The sequence below is a fragment of the Trifolium pratense genome, linkage group LG5, assembly GCF_020283565.1.
Source record: "Trifolium pratense cultivar HEN17-A07 linkage group LG5, ARS_RC_1.1, whole genome shotgun sequence".
In the NCBI taxonomy this organism is placed as follows: domain Eukaryota; kingdom Viridiplantae; phylum Streptophyta; class Magnoliopsida; order Fabales; family Fabaceae; genus Trifolium; species Trifolium pratense.
Window position 1 is genome coordinate 33472245 of NC_060063.1, and position 21249 is coordinate 33493493.

The following is a 21249-nucleotide window of genomic DNA, read 5'->3' on the forward strand; positions in this document are numbered from 1 at the left end:
TCTTCTGTGCTCTCTATCAGATAGGATATAGCACTTACTTCCAAACACATGAAAGTGTTTGACAGTTGGTTTTCTGCCTTTCCACAGTTCATATAGAGTAGTAGAAGTTCCAGTTCTGAGTGTGACTCGATTGTGAATATAACAAGCAGTATGCATAGCCTCAGCCCAGAATTGATATGGGAGATGTTTTGCATGCAACATCACTCTGGCTGACTCTTGTATTGTCCTGTTCTTCCTCTCAACAACACCATTTTGTTGAGGTGTGATTGGAGCTGAGAATTCATGCTTGATTCCTTCAGAGATGCAGAATTCAAGAAAGCTTGCATTCTCAAACTCTTTACCATGATCACTTCGTATCCTAACAATAGCAGAGTTCTTTTCTCTTTGGAGTTGAAGACAAAGTTCTTTGAATGCATCAAAACTTTCAGATTTGTCTTTTAGAAATTCAATCCATGTGAACCTTGAAAAGTCATCTACCATGACAAACGCGTACCTTTTTCCTCCAAGGCTCTCCACTTGCATTGGCCCCATCAAGTCTATGTGCAGTAATTCTAGAACCCTTGTTGTGGTAAGATGTTGCAACTTTGGATGCGACATCTTTGTCTGCTTCCCTATTTGACATTCTCCACATATATTTCCTTCCTCTATTTTGAGCTTTGGAAGTCCTCTGATAGCCTCTTTAGCTATTGCCTTCTTCATGCCTTTAAGGTGCAGATGGCCAAGTTTTTGGTGCCACAACTTTACCTCATCTTCTTTGCTAATAAGACATGTTGGTACATCTTCTTCTTTAGGGATCCAGAGATAGCAGTTGTCTCTTGACCTTACTCCTTTCATTAACAGCTCTCCTTGCTCATTTGTAACTAGACATTCAGCTTTCGTGAAGTTAACTTTCATGCCTTGATCACAAAGTTGGCTTATGCTGATTAGATTTGCTTTAAGCCCTTTTACAAGCAGCACATTATCTAGCTTTGGTAAGCCATGGTTTGCAAGTTTACCAACTCCCTTGATCTCTCCTTTGGCTCCATCTCCAAAAGTCACAAAGCTGGTAGCATATGACTTCAAGTCTTCAAGATAGTGTTCAACACCTGTCATGTGTCTAGAACAGCCACTATCAAAGTACCAGGTTTCTCTTGAAGAAGCTCTTAAGGATGTATGAGCTATTAGACCTGTGATCTTCTTCTTTTCTCTCCATTCTTGTCTTGTTGTAACATTAGGAAAGACAGGAGTATAGAATTCTTGATGAACTCTCCTTGGATATCCGTGCAGCCTATAGCAGAAAGGCCTAATGTGTCCTTTCCTGCCACAATGATGACATGTCCAGTTGTAGAACCTGGGCATAGAATGTCCCATCAGATGTTGCGACAATCCTCCTGACACAAACGTGCTACTGATTGGAGTATGTATAGTAGCATTGTTGAACTTCATCTGCTGCTTTACTCTTTCATGTTCAAAACCAATGGGCTTAGGTTTCCCATAGTTTTGTCTCTGTAACATTTCCTCAAAAGCATCAGTACCTTTGGTCATCATTTTAGCCACTTTTGTGACTTGATCTAAATCAGCATTTAATTTGGTTACTTCTACATTCTGTTCAGCAACTTTACACAGGAGGTTAGACTTCTCCATTTCCAGCTGTTGAATTTGACTACTCTGATCTTCAACCTTAGCATTGAGATTATCAATGTTTATGAGTAAGTCATTTTTCTCAGCTTGTAGTTTACCATTGATCTTCTTTTGTTTCTCTAATGCTTTGCAAACTTCTATACTTCTAGTATGAAGATCTTTATAAGTAGCAGCTAGTTCCTCATAGGTTACCTCCTCATCACATGACTCTGAATCAGATTCACAGACTCCTGTTAAAGCATTAACATATTTGGCAGATTCTTCCTCCTCTGAATCTGTATCAGACCATGAAACAACAAGACTTTTCTTTTGCCTTTTTAGAAAGGTTGGACATTCAGGTCTGATATGGCCAAAACCTTCACATTCGTGGCATTTCACTCCTCTTTCATCTTCATTTGTCTTTTTCTGAAAGCTGGACTGTTTGTTGTTGTTGAGTCGACCATTTGGCTTGTGCCTTTGATCCACTTTCTTCATCAACTTGTTGAACTGTCTTCCAAGCATAGCCATAGACTCAGCTAAGCTTTCTTCACCTTTAGATTCAATTTGTAAATCATCAGCAGCACTTTTCGAAGCAAAGGCTAGATTCTTATCTTTCTTTTCATTTCTCCTGTTTAGACCAATTTCATAGGTCTGAAGTGATCCTATGAGTTCATCTAAATTTAGACTTGAAAGGTCATGAGCCTCCTCAATAGCTGTTACTTTCATATCAAATCTTTTAGGCAAAGATCTGAGTATTTTTCCAACTAGCTCCTCATCTGAGATAGGTTTTCCAAGTGCATCAAACGAATTTGCAAAGTCAAGCACATTCATCTGAAAGTCATGAATGGTTTCTTCCTCCTTCATTCTGAGATTCTCAAAATTTGTTTTGAGCATCTGAAGTTTAGATAGCTTAACTTTTGATGTTCCTTCATGAGCTTTTCTCAGAATTTCCCAGGCATGCTTAGCAGTAATACATCTCTTAACAAGCCTGAACATATTTGCATCCACACCATTAAAAATTGCATACAAGGCTTTGGAGTTGCCAAGTGCCAGATCATCCTCATCTTTAGTCCATTCATCATTTGGCTTCTTGACATCAGTTTTATTGCCATCTTTGTCAAGAACCATTGGTGGTTCCCATCCGCGTAACACAGCCTTCCATGTCCTGCTGTCAATTGATTTTATGAAAGCCTCCATTTTAGCTTTCCAATAATCATAGTTCTCAGGACCTGTCAGTAAGGGGGGTTTAGACACTGACCCTCCTTCTTTATCCATTGTACCAGAAAGTACTCTCCCTGGAGCTCACCCAAAATAACAGAACAGGGTGCCTGCTCTGATACCAATTGAGATTCTGGTATCACTAGAATGATGTTGCCTAAGATGTCCCAACAACTACTTTGTGTATAATGTTGTTTTCTATTGTTGGCACATCTTATATAACATATAAAAAGCTGACAGAAAATAAATAAATGACACAAGTAATTGTTAACCCAGTTCAGCCAACTGCCTACTCTGGGGGATACCAATCCAGGAAGGAAATCCACTAATAGCTCTAGTTACTAAGACCTCCAGCAAACCCTAGGATTTACGCCTTACACTAAGACCTCCAGCAAACCCTGGTTTACGCCTTATAACCTCGACACTACTTATGCAACTTCTGCCTAGGAACTCCTAGACATGAGATCCCATCTCACTTCCACTCACACAACACAACCTGTGTTGATTATACAATGTTTGGAAAGATGTGGTGACAACTTGTCAAGACAACACTTCACTTTTGCTTAAAAGCTTCAAGTGAATCACACATGGTAAACTCCGTACTTCAAAGCTTAGGAGTAACCTTAAAATAACAAACTTACTTCTTAACTCGTGTTATAGAATCCACAAGCAAGAATTACAATCAAACAATAAAACACTCAACAAAGACTCAACAAAGACTCAATATGTGTAACTAATATTTTTCAATGAGATGCTTAGTCTTGAGCTTGGTCTTCGTATATATAATGATCAGGCACGCTCCTCTTTCTTCACAAATGCTCAGACGCTCCTTGAGAATCATAAAGGATGATCTGATACTTTTTCAATCTTCATTAAGGATATATCAAGACTTTCCAAAAGTGTTTAAAGGACTTTTTATGATAGGATAAGTCATCCAGCTATTCCATTAAGTTAGTCTTATCCTTAAAGCTCCTGATCAGATCAAATCTCCATTGAGCGTGCTCTTTAAGTGGATTTCCATAAATAGCAGATGCTCTCATAAATGCGCGAGATTTCCTTCAGCAAAAAGGATGTTGTAACATGTTTTCCAACATCTTGTTAGTATATTTGTTTTAGCAAAATTAAGCCAATTCAAATATCCAACACATTTGATCCAAACTTGTCTTCAAAGCCAGGAGGAATGTCCATATATACTTCTTCTTCTAAATCACCATTGAGAAAAGCATTCTTAACATCCAACTGATGTAGGGGCCAATCTAAGTTAGCAGCAAGAGACAAGAGAATTCTGACAGTGTTCAATTTTGCAACAGGAGCAAAAGTCTCTGAGTAGTCTATACCATAGGTTTGAGTAAAACCCTTAGCCACCAATCGAGCCTTGTACCTTTCGATTGACCCATCTGAATTATACTTTACAGTAAACACCCATTTGCATCCAACCGTCTTCTTGCCATCCGGTAGTGTCATAACACTCCAGGTTTTGTTCTTTTCAAGAGCTTTCATCTCCTCAAGTACAGCTTCCCTCCACTTTGGAACTTCTAAAGCAACCTGTACATTTTTTGGAATCTCTACACTAGACAATTTTGAGGTAAAGGCAGAAAAAGATGAAGACAAATTTGAATATGATATAAAATTGGACAATGGGTATTTAGTGCAAGATCTAACAGGTTTTCTAACAGCCACAGGATCATCGATATCAGGATACAAAATACGACTCTCAGAAACAGAGATAGACTTACCTTTTCTTTTTTTAGGAAGTTGATCATCCCCCAGTTCAGATTCATGACAGTGTTGAGATGTGGACTCATCACTTTCTTTGTGATTCTTTCTCACAAAAACCTTTCCTTTCCAAGTCTTGTTTCCTGCTTCAAACCTATTATCTTTATATGACTCATTATTTTGTGGCATTTCAATTAGATCATCATTATCATTGTTTTCTTCATGAGAAAATGTAGGCTCGGATTCACCAAGCTCACTACTCATAACAGGAGTAGGATTAGATAAAAAATCATGGCCATTTTTCGTTGGTGCAGAAGTATAAGTCTTAGAACTTTGTGATACCGGCAAAGATAAATTATTAAAAAAACTCATGTCCTCAGTTTGAAACGAGTTAAAAAAACTCATGTCCTCAATTTGAGACGAATCTTCATTTAAATTTCCCCCCTGAAGATGCGTGTCAAAAAAAGGTTTGTTTTCAAAGAATGTAACATCCATGGTGACAAACATTTTCTGGTTTTTTGGATCAAAACATTTATATCCCTTCTGGGTTGGAGAATACCCAACAAAAACACATTTTATAGCACGCGGTTCGAGTTTGCTAATATTCTTATGTTCATGAACAAATGCAGTGCAACCAAAGATTTTTAAGGTCAAATCGTTTGAAACACGATCATTAGGAAAACATTCTTTGAAAATATGAATTGGAGTTTTAAAATTAAGAACTTTGGAGGGCACTCTGTTAATTAAGTATGCAGCAGTTAAAACTGCTTCACCCCACAAATAATTTGGTACTATACTTGCGAAAAGTAAAGCTCTAGCCACCTCCAACAAGTGCCTATTTTTTCTTTCTGCAACTCCATTTTGTTGGGGAGTGTTAGGACATGAACTTTGATGCACAATTCCATTTTCACGAAAAAAATCACTCAACATTGTGTTAAAATATTCTTTGCCGTTATCACTTCTAAATACTTGAATATTTGTTTGAAATTGATTTTGCACCATTTTAACAAAATCTTTTACGGCCTGACAAACGTCAGATTTCCCTTTTAACAAGTACACCCAACTAACTCTTGAGTGATCATCTATAAATGTGATAAACCATTTTTTATGAGAAAGTGTACTCGTTCGGTTAGGGCCCCAAACATCACTGTGAATAACAGAAAAAGGTTTTGATGGTTTGTAGGGCTGTAATGGAAAATGAGAACGATGATGTTTTGCAAATTCACATGCTTCACATTTAAACAAAGATAAATCCTTATTACGAAATAACTCAGGAAATAAGTGTTTTAAATAAGGAAAACTAGGATGACCTAATCGTGAATGCCATAACATAACATCATCATTATTATTATTCAAAACTAAAAAAGATTCAAAGCATGAACTTATTGGTTTGGAAGGTAGTTGTGATTCAGGTTCAATGTCGAAGTAGTAGAGTCCTCCACTCTCCTTAGCACTACCAATCATCTTCCCCGAGTTCAAATCCTGAAAAACAGAATGAGTACGGAAAAAATTAGTTTGACAATTTCTATCTTGGGCTAATTTACTGACAGACATGAGACTACAAGATAGATTTGGGACATGAAGAACATCTATAAGGGTTAGACTTGGAGACAATACAACCGAACCTTTACCCGCAATGGCTGAAAAGGATCCATCCGCAATTTTTATTTTATGGTTACCTGCACATGGACTATAAGAAGAAAACAGAGTAGAATCACCAGTCATGTGATCACTTGCACCCGAATCTACTATCCAAGCACGACTGGGACTGACACTAAAAAGGGCAGAAGTACCTTTGGGGGCAACAGAGCCAGAAAGAGTGTTAGATTCAAGAATTTTGTACAGTCTGTCTAGTTGTTCCATCGTGAATGAAAGCTGAATTGAAGAAGACTGATGCTCTTGATCAGAATTACTGGCTTGGAATGTATGACCCTCACCTCCACCTTTGTTCTTCTGATTTGAAGGTCGCGGAAGACCATGTAATTTCCAACATTGAAAAATAGTATGTCCCAAACGATGACAATATTTGCATTCACGACGGTATTTGAAAGTGGATGATCGTCGTCGAGAATAAAAAAACGTCATAATTAATAATCTTAGCCAAGGAGTACCGGAAGCAGCAAAGAAAAGTAACGCCGGTGAACAGTACTCGTGAACAGTAATTACATGAACAGTACGTATGAACAGTGCCTCCGATGAACAGTATTTTGAATGAACAGTGCGCGTGAACAGTACCACGAGTGAACAGTGTCACACACAAAATCAGTCGTCGTGGTCAGATTGTAAACACGACGGCGGCTAGGGTTTTGCGGAAGCGAGACCCCCAAAATCGGGAGCTCTCGATACCATGTAAGAATTTTAGAGGCATATACTCAACCACAAAAGCTAGCTTGAGAGTTGAGGTTTGCACTACACTTATAAAGGCTATCTTTACCATATCTCTAGCCAATGTGGGACTTCTAACACACCCCCTCACGTCCAGAACTGAACAAGCTGGAACGTGGGATCAACAACAACGGGTGGCCCAAATATGGGAGGTCTCCACAACAAACAACAAATGGATCTAGGATAGGCTCTGATACCATGTAGAAAATAATAAGTAAATACTGTTGTGTATTATTCCTCAGCTCAAGACTGGTTTAAATAGGAAGAGTACAAACATAAAAGGAAATAATAGATAAGCTTAGAATCTCCTAGAAATAACAAACTAGGAAACTAAATATTTTCCAACATATTTATATATTTTGGGATGCCTAGCATTTTTATTTTGGGAAACTAAATTTTTATTTTATGGTTACCTGCACATGGACTATAAGAAGAAAACAGAGTAGAATCACCAGTCATGTGATCACTTGCACCCGAATCTACTATCCAAGCACGACTGGGACTGACACTAAAAAGGGCAGAAGTACCTTTGGGGGCAACAGAGCCAGAAAGAGTGTTAGATTCAAGAATTTTAGAGCTATATATTGGCTTATTATGACCCTGATTGGTTTATATTTTTATTCAACCTCTAAGTCTAACCATGTTTAGTCTTATTGTTTTGTATTCATAAGCTTGTCCTTTTGATATTTTTATGGGAACTCGGCTGCTATCTGGAATTTGGACTAATGTAGTGAGAGCTTTCTTATAGTTGCCAATGTAGACTAATATGGGTAAATATTTACTTATCGGCATAACATGTTATTTTTTGGCTAGCTTAGGAAACTGGTGCATGACAGGTTTACATATAGCATTTTTCAAATGAAAAATAGAGCAGCTATGTTTTGCGTATATTTTGTGATTACTGAAAAAGTATATATCTATCCGTCACTCGGGTCAATTTCCTATAATAATACGGGGAGCCTGATTGAAAAGCAGGGTCTATTGCTGCTAAAGATTGCAATTGCTTATAAGCAGTATATTGCGTGTTTTTGAATTATTTTTTTTTGTCTGTTTTTTATATTTTGGATTTCAATCCGATCAAGCTCTAGACAATCTAACACCAAGTCATCAATTGAAGTGACATCTATTGGGAATGTCCCTTGAGGTTACTTAGAGTCCCTCGAGTTTAACAAATGAAAGTGAAAATATTTGGTGCATGGTAGTCGAAAGTGTGATGGTTAACTGAGGTGAGAGAATAGTTGTCAATAATTCGTTAGTTGGTTTGAAATCCATAGTGGCTAATCTTGCTGGTAGGAAAATTGAAATATTGAAATAGACATTGGTGACACTTCCACTTACATCATAGCCAAGTTAGCATCAAGTAATATAAAAAATTGGTTTCTGTGGCAAGATCTATAGATACATTATGTACCTGTTCATTACAAAGTCTCTTAATAGTCGGTTCAATCCATGTTTTACTAGAGCAATTCCAATTTTTCCAAAACTGAAATTGAACACGAGTTTAGTGCACATTTGAATATGTATTTTTGTGGTGTAGTTCTTTTATTTGTTTGATTTAAATGTTTGTTTCCTATTTTCTCCATAACAGCATCATAGTACTTTTCTTTGCAAAAGAAGATGACAGTTACTATCAATTTCCAGCATGGTCTTGGCCAGAAGTTTAGACAACCATCTGGAACTGGTATCACTCTTTCAATGTTCGAGGAATCCGAGTTATTAAAAGTGGGCGACCTAGACGTCTATCCTGTAGCAGCTAAAGCAGATGCATCTTCCGGTGACATGAATGGAACAAATGAAACTCCAACATCTGGTAATAAAACAAACACAAACTCTCAGATAACTCAAGAAGTGTTTGAGAAGGAGAAAGGAGAATTCCGGGTGAAGGTTGGTAAGCAGATATTGTGGGTGAATGGAATGAGATATGAGCTGCAGGAGATATATGGTATTGAAACTTCAGTAGAGTGACTTGGATGTGAATGACCCCGGAAAAGAGTTATCTGCTTATCAGAACCTCGCGACACAACTGTCCTTCCTTATCGCCACATGGTATTTACCGTTTCCTTTTTGTGATTTAATTTTTTTTACTTATTAACAGAATGATGCTGATCTTTGCCGGTGATATCACTAGTACTAATGCTAAATCATTGGGAAATGTTAAATGATATTGATATTTGGTGCTGCCAATTATTTTCAATGATTAGATCATTATATTTTCTTGTCATTTCTTGTTATCTTAACCCAAAAGTTACTCTGTCACTGATCAATCTCATCATACTGATTACTATTTTTGTTCGACTTAATAGTTGAAAACTACTTATGTCCTGTTTGGATAAAACTTCATTAAGAGCTAATAGCACAAGCACTGAGTGTGTGTGTCAAATCTATTTTTATGAGAACTTAATGTTTGTGTCTAAGCTAATAGTATAAGCACATTGAGCTTATCTATTGACACAAACACTTGTGGAACTGTTTGGGACTTGGGACAGCTTATGGAAACAATTTTATTACATGTTCATAAGCTTTTTCAACTTATTTCAATAAAGCTCCCCACTCCTGTATAGCTTAAATGTAAACAGTTTGAATTAATTTTATCCTTCATTTACATGATAAATTTTTATGCTATAAACTCTTAATTAAGTTGTTTATCCAAACAAGGCATAAGCTATAAGCTGTTTTCATCTTCTATCTTGAAGTGCTTTTTTAAATAAGCTGAAACAATTTATGAACAAGCCATAAACTGTTTTTAAAAACTCTCCCAAACAGTTTCATAAGTGCTAACGCTCATAATCAGTGTTTGAATCCTTCTTCTCTTGATATATTCTTGTCTTCTTTGCAGTGCATGTGTAGCGGATGTGCAAAGGTTTTAAGGTTCCATACAAATAGATGTCCAATATGTAGACAACCAGTTGAATATATTGTCTCTATCTGTGTCCTCTTTTTTGTCAAAAAATATATATGAATTTTTATTCAAAATCCATGAATGGATATCTATTGTGCTTTTGGTGACCCTTAGTCCCTAGATTCAATTTTGCAGTGATTTGAATTATGATCTTAACGACCCTATTCCCTATTGTTTCATAAGTTTTGTAAGCAATGGATGCCTCAATGAGACAATGGCGTCAGAGTAAAATGCATTATGACCCGAATCGTTAATATGTCAGTGAGAAGAATTTTTTTCATTATCTATAAAGCGTTGTGTGGTAAATATGAGCCCACTAACTCAAAATTCAACAATAAGATAAATATATTTTGTTCTGTGATTTTTATAAGGGATTTTCTTGATGGTCCAAAAACGCAGGATGATGTCTTAATGTGAAAGCTATTTGATGAGAAGGAATTCTCAGGTGATGAGCTATTCAAGTTTTTTTTTTTATTTTTAAATTTCATTGTGATTGTTTGTATTGGCTTTATGTTTTCAAACATGGTTGAATTATGCATTTTATTTTCATATAACAACATATTCTTATATATAGAACTTTGTTCACAATAGTACATTGTGCAGTTCTGTAATAGTCGACTATCATCCATTTAGATTGATTATGAGACCAATGTCCCATAGACGATGATAGAATGGTCCAGAGTCTCTGGAGAGATGATGGAAGGTTTGGTTGCAGGATAGAAACTAGGGAACAATTACAGGTGCTGGGACCTTTCTATTGAATCCCAGCTTTCAAGGTTAATTTGTTGACTGAGCAGGATTTTAATGTCGGAAGTAAATGTGGGAACAAGTTTTCTTAATATGGTATAATTCTATGATTTGAGCTGCTTTTCCCCTATATATATGGTGTAGAATCAAGGAAAAGTAAGTGATTCAACACTTGCTTTCAATTACCTATGTGTCGTTTAATTTACGATGTTACATATGACTACAGTTCTATAATTAGCTTACTGATGTGTTTTTCTTTATGCAATTAACACTTGCTGTCAATTACCTACGCGTCGTGCAATTTACGATGTAGTTATATGACTACAACTCTATAATTAGCTTAACAAGAGGATCTTTTTTACTATGTTATCATGTTATGTATTTAGGAGATTTGGTGTTGAATGCAGTCTATTTTTGTTTTTGAGAACTTATTCAGCCTATATTGACATTATAACATTAGATTCTTTTGAATATATACTTAACTACTTTTGCACAATTTCTGTTTGTAAGGACACAATTCAAGTATCATGGCCAACATGAAAATTTCTTGAGTTAATGTCTATTTCAGTGACAATTTATGTTTGTAAGGACACATATTATCAAAGAATGAATGACTCAGACTTTAATAGGTTTATGCTTTGATAAGTCTAAAAATGAGTCATTTCAAAAATGACAATGTTTTATGTCATCATATAAGTATATGGATAATTAGCTAACAATGTGAAAGCTATTGCAATTATTGGTTGAAAATATTATTCTTGTTGAGCGTACAAGTGGTAACACTGGATAAGATTGATATTCATAGCAGCCAACATTGAGGGACTGTATACTTAATTAGTTTAGAGTTCTTCAAAAGAAGGAAGAGAAAGTAGCCAAAATGCCATATAGTTATAAGCTCCAAGAATTTAAAATTCTGGTAATTTGGATTTTGGAGGTATTCTCTATTTATGTTTTCTAATTTGGTTTCTGTGTGTAAAACAAACTGAAGTTGATTAATTTGGCATCCTTTTAGATTCATTATGTGAGACTTGACTGGAATATTCATGCTACGGTTGTAGAGTGGACTGTTTGGATGGTCCAAGCCCAATGCCACTTCCTTCTCGACTATATAAATCTCACATCATCACCCATGAAGGTATGTCTCATTCTAAACCTCTCTCTAACTCAAAATTTGAAGGTAAGTAAAGACAAAAATTAACCTTGAATGATTAATTAACCCGGTAAATTTGCTTTTAATTTAGTTAAAAGCCTTGAATGATTAATTAACCCGGTGTTGGACCGAGGCCCTTGGTCCAATAAAATATGAAAGCCCATGAGATAGCCTTTATATTAAACCACATGCAGTCTCCCCATGTCTATGTTATGCAGCAGCAGCTTCTATCTTACACCATGCGTAAATGTGTTTGGTTTGGTTGTTAGATTTTTCTTTCTTCTTCTAGTAAAGAATCAATGCATTGTAGAATTTATCTTGGGTGATAAATACTATAGTATGCTTTGTGCCAAGACCTTGAAAGATAAACTTTTTTGTTTTGGTGAGGTATTTTTTTGACTTTTCTTTTTACATATTTGCATTGATTCATGTCGAGATACCCATTTTTCTCATTATTAATAATTGAGCATGTATTCTTTCCCAAGACCCTGTTTGGTACCAATATTTTGAAAGATTAACTTTTTCCTTTGCCATGGTGATTTTGGAACTTTCATTCCAATAATTTTTCATTGAATTTTTCATTTTTGATTAGTCATGACCATTCAATATTCTTGAAAAAGGTTGAACCTTATCCATTTTTCTTATTCTTGATTATTGAAGAACATTCGATTGAACCTTATTGAAGACCTAGTTTACTACAGTAATTTTTTGTTTTCATTCCAACATATCGGTTTTCAGTTGATACTTGTAGTGATACTGATTTTTTAATTCTTGATAATTCAATCTTTCACTTAAAACTTAATTGAGGAATCTGCCCCAAGAACCTTAAATCTTCTGCTTATTGGAATTTTTGTTCCAACATATTTTCCCCGTTTGGTTTATAATCGATTTATACCTATTGGGAACGATGACGGGATGTCGATTTTATCATTTTTTATTATTGAAGAACCTTCGATCTTCTGCTTCGAGAAAAAGTTAACCTTCAATTTTGTAAATTAAAATTTAATCAGGTATACAAATCCTATAAGACTATAAATCATTGTGAGATGGAATCTTTTTCCATTATCTTAAAAATCAGGTGGAACATATGGCCCTAGTAACCCCAAGTATGATAGTTGGAATTGATGGATATACTTTGTAAAATGCATCATGAACTCTTTAGTTACAATGTACGCGTTGGATGATGTTCTTAGTGCAATTTTTATATGAACCAATTCTTCGACCGTTTCTACTGTTTGTACAAGTCTTTCAAAAGTTTAAGACTCTTAAATTGAGGTAAGTAAAACAATACTCAATATATTCTAAGCTGTAAGTGCACTTCGGAATGAAGGAAAAGCATGTTATTCAACCATTTTATATGTTTCTCATATGGTATAATGACTGTACTGATGTGTTTTTCTTATGCTATTAATACTTGCTATCAATTACGTACGTGTCGTGCAATTTACAGTGCTGCTATATAACTACAACTCTATAATTAGCTTAACAAAAGGGCCTTTTTTACCATGTTATGCATTTGAGAGATTTGGTTTTTGGAAAATGCTAAACAGTGCCCCCGGGGCACTCTTTAAGCATCTTAAATAGTAAGTTTTTGTTAAAATTTTATGGAAATGTGTGAAGTCAACGCTTTGGAAATCGAAATGTTTCACTTTTTGGATAAATTATTTCTTTAAAAGGAATGTTTAAAGAGTGCCCCGGGGGCACTGTTTAGCAAGACCCTTGGTTTTTAATGCAATCTATTTTCGTTTTTGAGAACTTATTCAGCCTATAAGATATGTTGCTTTTCCAAAATTTGTGCTGGAGTCTAGATTTTATGCTCATTAACAATATAATATTGACATTATAACATTGAATTCTTTTGAATATATACTGACTGCTTTTACACAATTTTTATTTGTAAGGACACAATTCAAGCATCATGGCCAACATGAGAATTTCTTGAGTTAAGGTCTATTTCAATGATCACATATTATCGAGAGAACGAGATTACATTATGATGGTTATTGTATGACAGGAAGTTCTGTTATAATATGCTTTGAATGCTTGTTTAAAAATATCAATTACATGAAAATAAGTAGTAGAGAAAGTTGTACTTGATGACATGTATGGTTGATTTCGGATTTTGGATGAGAGTTACAAGGATGAGTGATTCAAACTTTAATAGGTTTATCTCATAAGTCTAAAAATGAATCATTTCAAAAATGACAATGTTTTATGTGATCATATAAGTATATGGATAAGGAGAAAACTTATATGGAAAATTCTATGGTACATTCCTTAGTTGGAATGTTTTGGTACATTTCAAAACTGGCCAATGAGGATGCAATGTTAACCAACTTTGAATGATATGGTACAACCTTCATGTATGGTACTTACCATGTAACTTAGCATCTTTTAATATTTCAACTAAGTCCTTTACATATTAAAACTTACACAATTACCCCAATATTATATTTTGTTAATTTTAATTATGATTGTAAATTCATTAAAACTAAATTAAAACTAAAATTAAATAATAAAAAAAAACATGACAAAATAATCTTTGTAATTTTTTTCGAATCAAACTTCATCGTTTTCCTTCTTCTGAATTTGTGTTCATCACCAACAAAGACACAACATCATCGTTTTCGTTTTCCTGAACTTCTTTTCATCACCAACAAAGTGTAAATTGTAACATCCTTTTTTTTTTATTATTATTATTAGTATTTAATTATTATTATGTGATTAATTGTGTTTATGTGTTTTTTGGGGTATAATAGTCATTAGTACTTTTAGTTGGTTATGAGTTTTTAGATTGATTAGGATTGGTGGGCTTAGTGTGTTTTGGGCCTAAACATGAAAATGAGAAATTAATAAATAAAAAGGGTTGTTTAAGTAGTGAGGTAATGAAATTAGGTTTAGATGAGAAAGTTAATAAATATGAGTATTTGGTCATAAAAAGGGAAAAACGTAAAAGAAGGGTTTTGGAGAGTTCTTGAAGAAAAATCAAGAGTGAGAGAACAAGCTTAGGAATTGAAGAGGAAGACCAAAGTTTCCAACAAATTGTTAAGGTAAGAGAGTGGTTATGAAATTCTTTGAGACAAGCTTAATGAGAGGGGAGGAAACCTTTTCCTCCATTCCCAAACTCTTTTCATCTTATTTGGGTTTTGGTTGGGGATTTGAGAATATGATTTAATTCCAAAGCTTTATGTGTTGATATGTGATTCTTCATGCTTTATTATGACTAATAAGTAAAAATCCATGAATTAATGAGTTGTTTGATGATTTTAAGTTGTTTTAAGTGCTTTTGAATAAGCTATAAGTTAACTAATTGATTGGTATGTGTTTTAGAACCTTTAAACTTCATTTTCCTGGGTTTTAAGTGATTATTTGAGGAACCCCGGGTCCAAAACGCAATTCTGCAGATTTGCGTCGAACACTGGTCGACGCTATGATCGACGCTACTGTTTGTTTAATTTTTTTTAACTTTTGTTGACTTATGCACCCGTAACCTATTTTCCACAGTTTTTCGCGTAGATTCCATTTCCGGGGTTAGTTTTCTGAGATAAGGCTTGGTTTATACAGTTTGCTTATATGTTGACATACTTTATATATATTTGATGTATTTCGTATGCTTATTTGATTGAATTTACTTCTCATTCATTGAAGCATAACTTGGGAGTATTTATTAGGTTTCGAAAAGATGTTTATGACTTGTTAATTGTTTTGTAATAATTGATTGTTGTGTTGATGAATGAGATATTATAGTTGAGACATGATGATGAGTATTATTGGATTATGTTATCCATTTATCATGATGATTTATAGTTGAGTAGTATCATATGTTTGGTACTTGATCATTCATGCATTCCATTGATGCATAATAGTTGAGCATCCTTTGTGATGATATTGTTGAGATAGTTGAGATTTGGATTCGGTTGGTCCAATATAGTTGAGCTAGACGGTACCACATGCACTTAGTAAATGTTAAGAGAACATTTCATTGTTGTGACATTAGTTTGCATTTAGGAGATGAATGATATTGACATTAATCAATTGTACTTGATTATTTGTGATTTAATCTTGTATTTAATTGTGATGTGAGACAATTGTAGTTTTTGTGCTTAATTAATTAAGGTGTTTTGTATGCATGATTACTTACACTTTATGTGAATTTTGATAACTAACTCTCTGTTTTGTGTATGTGCTGGACCGTTGGGGATTCAGGTTCCCAGGTCAAGGATACTGCTGTCGAGGAGTAGTTGTTTACTTGCTTGCTTATTTTGGCGAGGAGATTGGCGAGATGCCTCTCCGTTTATTTTGTTTTATTTATTTTGGGATGTAATAATAGTACCTAGTGTCGCTCTGGTAGTGTAACATCGGGACAAGTTGATATTTACTTTATATCTTATATATGTCGGATGTATGTGGCTTTGATAGCCTTACTTTCATATGTGAAATTTATGTTATGAAATGCATGAGTAATTCATATGATGAGTATTATGAAAAATGGTTAATTGGATATTTGAGATAAATGCATGATTAATCTTTAGGACATGTGTTTTTCATTCCGCTGCTTTGTAAATGAATATATCATGTATGATCGTATGTTCTCATTTAAAATGTAATACTCTAAATGTCCACATGTTTATTTATTTAAGTTAATAAGTACGCGTATGGGGTTTAGGGTGTTACATAGTTGGTATCAGAGCAAGGTCGATCCATCTCGGATCAAGTAGGCTTAGAACATCCTTGTGTGTAACAAGTGTAGGAAACACTGTTCATGCTTTTAGTTCTAATGGTTGTTTGGATGGTTGATTGTACAAGAAGATGTCTAAGAGGATGATTGTGGATGCCTTGGCTACTATGGCCAATGCCTTTGCACATGATGCAGACAACCGGTCTGTGGAAAGAGTAGCACAAGAGAACCAAAGGGGTAATGAAGATGAGTTAAGGTTCGAGAGATTCTTGAGGAATAAACCACCTACTTTTGCTGGAGGATACGACCTAGAGGGATCTCATAAGTGGTTAGAGGATGTTGAGAGGATCTTTAAGACCATGAGATGAATTGATGAACAAAAATTTGTTTTGGGTACTTATAAGCTGAGAGAAGAAGCCGACTATTGGTGGAATAATGTAAATCAAAGACTTGGAGTTGGAGGTGTTGTGGTTACTTGGGCAATGTTTAAGAGGGAATTTTTGATCAAGTATTTTCCAGCTGATGTGAAGAATAGAAAAGTTATTGAGTTTATGGAGTTGAAACAAGGTAACATGTCTGTTGCAGAGTATTCTGTTAAGTTTCAGTCCTTGTATAGGTTTGCACCACACTACAACACTATTGAGGCCGAGCATGATAAGTGTGTGAAGTTTGAGAGTGGTCTGAGGCCTGAGATTAAACATTTGATCGGATTTTCTGAGATTAGAGACTTTCCAACATTGGTAAACAAGAGTCGTATATGTGATGAAGATGGAAGAGCTAGAGCGAACCACTACAAGATGACTAATGAAAAAAGAGGCAAGGATGGGAACCGTTGGAAGCCCTATGATAACAAAGGGAAGAAGCATGCTGAGAATAATAGTGGTAAGAAAGACGTGAAATGTTTCAAATGTGGAGTTTGGGGGCACAAAGCAGATGAGTGCAGGAGTCAAGGTTCAAAATGCTTTAGGTGTGGAAGATTTGGTCACAAGTCTAAGGATTGCAAGAACCCAATCCCTTGTTTCAACTGCAATGAGGAGGGTTGTAACACCCAAACCCATTAATGCCTTTATTATGGCTTAAATATTTCTTTTCTCAAAACGACGCAGCGGATAAAATAAAGTTCTAGACTTAAATCAATTGATTGATAAATTGTTGGTTCGAGATATTACACTCCTCTTTACGAAAATAATACTAAGTTAATTAATTAGTAAAATTCGCTTTATACAAAATAAATCTTCTTTATAAAGATACATTTTCCAAAGTAAATACAACCCTTTCCTGTGTCACAACCAGAGCGGAGCTTCACCGACGACTCGACATCGATAACCACAAAACCTGAGAATCTGGACCCCCAACGGTCCAGCACATAACACATAAAAGAGAGTTAGATAACATACTCAAAAATATACAAGTGTAAGTAAACGATACTTAAACACTTCATCACAAATCATGCATAGTCTAACTCATGCATATACTTCATTAATCACATCTTATTAGGAGCTATAACCTAATTGTACTCATACTTCATTTATAAACATACATCATTAACTTCATTTAATTATAAGCTACACAAAGTTATAATCAAATATCAATCATAATTCACAAGATATTGAAGCCAATTACATTTAAAATCATCGGACAATCAACACATACAACAAGTCTAACACACATAGACAATTATCACAAATTCCAAACATATGTGTCACATATCAAATATCAAATAATGTACACATATCCTAATGCAATCTAATGCCATAATCTTCATGCTATGTCCCCTAGACATATCTAATGCATGTGGTACTATCTTTTTTATTAGAGTATCTCACCTCTAATATCCTTCTTTATCGGATAAATATAATCTGATATCCTTCTTTATTGGAATATCCAATATCACATATATTCATGAATGCATGTATGTATTTCATGAATTCACTCACAATCATTTTAATTAGCATTAAGCTCTTCATTTACTAATGTGGAACACTATCCAACATTACTTCTTTATTAAGATAACACTATACCTTAATATCCTTCTTTATTAGAATAACATAATTCTAATATCCTTCTTTATTAAGTTGATTAACACCTTAATATACTTCTTTGACATTTAAACAAACATCATCAACACAATCAACAACAATTATATTCCAAAACAAGATACACACACATAATCCAATTGCATACATCATCACAAAAGCATAAGATTAATTCATATTCCCAACACATATTCATGACCATCACAATCATATTTATTCTCTAAGATTACTCAATTAATCGCATACAATATGTTCATTATTCATATTATAAGCATATATGTCTATTACAACAATTAACATACATAATATAACATGTTAGAACCCTCAAAGCCATTCAAATTTCAAAACAGCAAAGTGATGTGCTGTCACGGTGGCTTAGCGAGCCGTAGCGAACCTGTTCGCTGAGCGAAGGCCTGGCGAGCCGTAGCGAACCACACCAGTGGAACTCATGCTCGTGGCGGGCCGTAGTGAACGCCTCCTATCAGGAATGCTCAAACCTTGCGTTTTTCACCCAAATTCACCCAAAAATCCCATTTTTCATGTTATAAACCCCAAATAAGTTTATATTCAAGTGCAACAAACATATCTAAACACAAAAGGACGGTTCATTTCACCAATCTACCATTTTTACTACGAAAAAGTAAAGATTTACCACTTTTACCCAAAACACTCAAGAACACAGAGTTTAATAATCCATAAACTTCATTTTTATCCAATAAATTCGTTCATACATCATGATAAAAGCATGTTAAACATTTTATGAACCTTAGAATCGATTTCAAATAAGAACAATCCATTCAAACTAAAACGAAAAATGGGGTGGAGGAAGTTCGGGTGAGGAGAAATCGACATTCTCCCCTTCCTCGTATCACCCACGAATATGAAATCAACTCTCTTACCTTAGATCCGACGAAATCTCGATGATTGCTCTTGATCTCTCTTGCTCACGCTTGCCCTAGCTCTCCTCTTCTCTTCCTTCTCTCTATCTTTTTCAAGAACAAAGAAAAAATGAGACTTTCTCTCTCTAATGGGCTTAAATAGTGCCCCCTTCCATAAGTCCAAGGCCCATTGGGCCTAAAGCCCACTAACACGGCCCAACTCGCGTAAACTCTCACTAACTCGCGCGTTAACTAAAGCCCTCGATAAATAACTTAAATTTATTATCTTACTTAAAAGCCACGTCACCAAATAAATAAACACTTACAGAAAGAGAGAAAGTCATGTGTTGTTCTGATAACTGAAGCACCAAGGGATCAATGTTGATGTCACAAAACCCCCAAATATTAGGAATACCGTGACTTCTGAAGTTGAGAGCAAATCTTTTAAGATTGAGAGGTCTCAAAAAATCACCGGGAAATTGAGCAAAAGATATCATAGGTTCAGATGTAAAAATAATATTCGGTTTATGCTTTAAGCATAATTTTTTTAAAACTAACCTTGTGTCAAGGTTTCCAATGCCTCTAGCATTCCAATAGAGAATCTTCATAAAGAATTAAGTTGGCTACCCGTCCTAGACCGGGTGTGTAAGTCAGGTTTAGGAGTATATTTTTTATTTTTACCCCTACCTTTCCTCGAGGTCACAACAGTGTATTCGCCTCCTTCATCATGTGAATTGTCAACTTTTTTTTATAAGCAAAAAATGAATTATAAGAAGTAAAAGGGGTCCTCAACCCTTACAATTCAGAATAGATCACTTTATATGCGTTGAAAACAATCTAAAGGATTATTACGCCATTCAGAGAAAACTAAGTTAAAATTGTTCCCTGTTCGGCCTATAAACCAAAACCAAGAAAAATAAACAATTTGCTCCACTAAAGATGATATGTTGACATGGTCTCCTCTAAAAATAATGTTATTACGTGTACGCCAAATACTCTACGTCGTCGCCAACCAAATTATATGACGAAATCGCTTGCTATGATTGCCTTTTGCTAATTCACCAGACAAAGTGAAATGGCTTTTAACGTCCTCAAAAGGGATGACATTAGTGCCCAACCAAACAAATATTTTCTGCCAAATTTGTGAAGTAATGCAACAAGTGAAAAAAATGTGTTGTATGTCCTCTACCTCTTTGAAGCAAAATACGCAACTTCTCTCATGATTATTCGTGATAATACCTTTGCGAAATAAAGCCTCCCGGGTTGGTAATTTTTCAAGTAACAACCGCCAACCGAAAACACTAATTTTTAATGGAACATTGTTCTTCCATAATCTTTTCAATGCTGCCACTGTATATGTATCCAGAGTACCTACACGTCTGTCCTGCAAAACCATGTACGCTGATCGAACCGAAAAAGAACAATCAGAATTTGATGACCATCTTCGCCTGTCGCTAGAAGCTCTGTTAGGCCGAACTTGTTCAAGCAATTGATGCAATTCATTGAAGGATTCAATATCTACATCATCAAGTGCTTCCATCCAATTGAGTTTCCAAGACCACATATTGTTATTCCATATCCCCATATTTGAAATGCAAGCATTTTTATGAGTTGATTTTTGAAACAAAGATGGATACAATTCACTTAACGGTACCATTCCTAACCATTTTTCCTTCCAAAAAGCTATATTATTACTGTTGCCGAGAATGCTACTAATATTATTAACAAACCAACCCCTTCCTCCGTGCCTCTTGTTTTCCACATATCCCGCCACCAAATTGAAGCATGTTTGAGACCCTCCCTCCGTTCCCCATATAAGAAATTAGCGGCAAAAGATTCATAACGAAAATGCAAAATATTGAACCAAGAAGCAGACAAATCATTCAGACACCGCCACTTCCATTTACATAAGAGTGAATCATTAAATGACTCCAAGTTTTTTA

At 35.1% G+C, this 21249-nt stretch overlaps 2 protein-coding genes and 2 long non-coding RNA genes across 5 annotated transcripts; 3 read left to right on the forward strand and 1 right to left on the reverse strand.

Annotated features, from left to right (window-relative positions):
- Window positions 1-7512: 7512 nt before the first annotated feature.
- LOC123883933 lies at window positions 7513-10097 on the forward strand. Of its 2 annotated transcripts, XR_006800566.1 has the most exons (3): window positions 7513-7688; window positions 8507-8964; window positions 9755-10097. It is a non-coding gene; the product is annotated as an uncharacterized LOC123883933 (long non-coding RNA). The 2 variants fall into 2 exon arrangements; XR_006800565.1 differs by lacking the exon at window positions 7513-7688 and having other exon boundaries at window positions 7695-8964.
- Window positions 10098-14605: 4508 nt separating this feature from the next.
- Window positions 14606-16184, forward strand: LOC123882930. The gene is made up of 2 exons (XR_006800034.1): window positions 14606-14764; window positions 15921-16184. It is a non-coding gene; the product is annotated as an uncharacterized LOC123882930 (long non-coding RNA).
- Window positions 16185-16523: 339 nt separating this feature from the next.
- On the forward strand, window positions 16524-17453 carry LOC123886476. The gene is made up of 2 exons (XM_045935794.1): window positions 16524-16730; window positions 16797-17453. The coding sequence occupies exons 1-2, from the start codon at window positions 16524-16526 to the stop codon at window positions 17451-17453; spliced, it is 864 nt and encodes a 287-aa protein (XP_045791750.1).
- A 2959-nt stretch (window positions 17454-20412) lies between these two features.
- LOC123886477 lies at window positions 20413-20891 on the reverse strand. Its single transcript, XM_045935795.1, has 2 exons — window positions 20546-20891; window positions 20413-20438 (listed from the first exon to the last, which is right to left on the reverse strand). The coding sequence occupies exons 1-2, from the start codon at window positions 20889-20891 to the stop codon at window positions 20413-20415; spliced, it is 372 nt and encodes a 123-aa protein (XP_045791751.1).
- Between the last annotated feature and the right edge of the window lie 358 nt (window positions 20892-21249).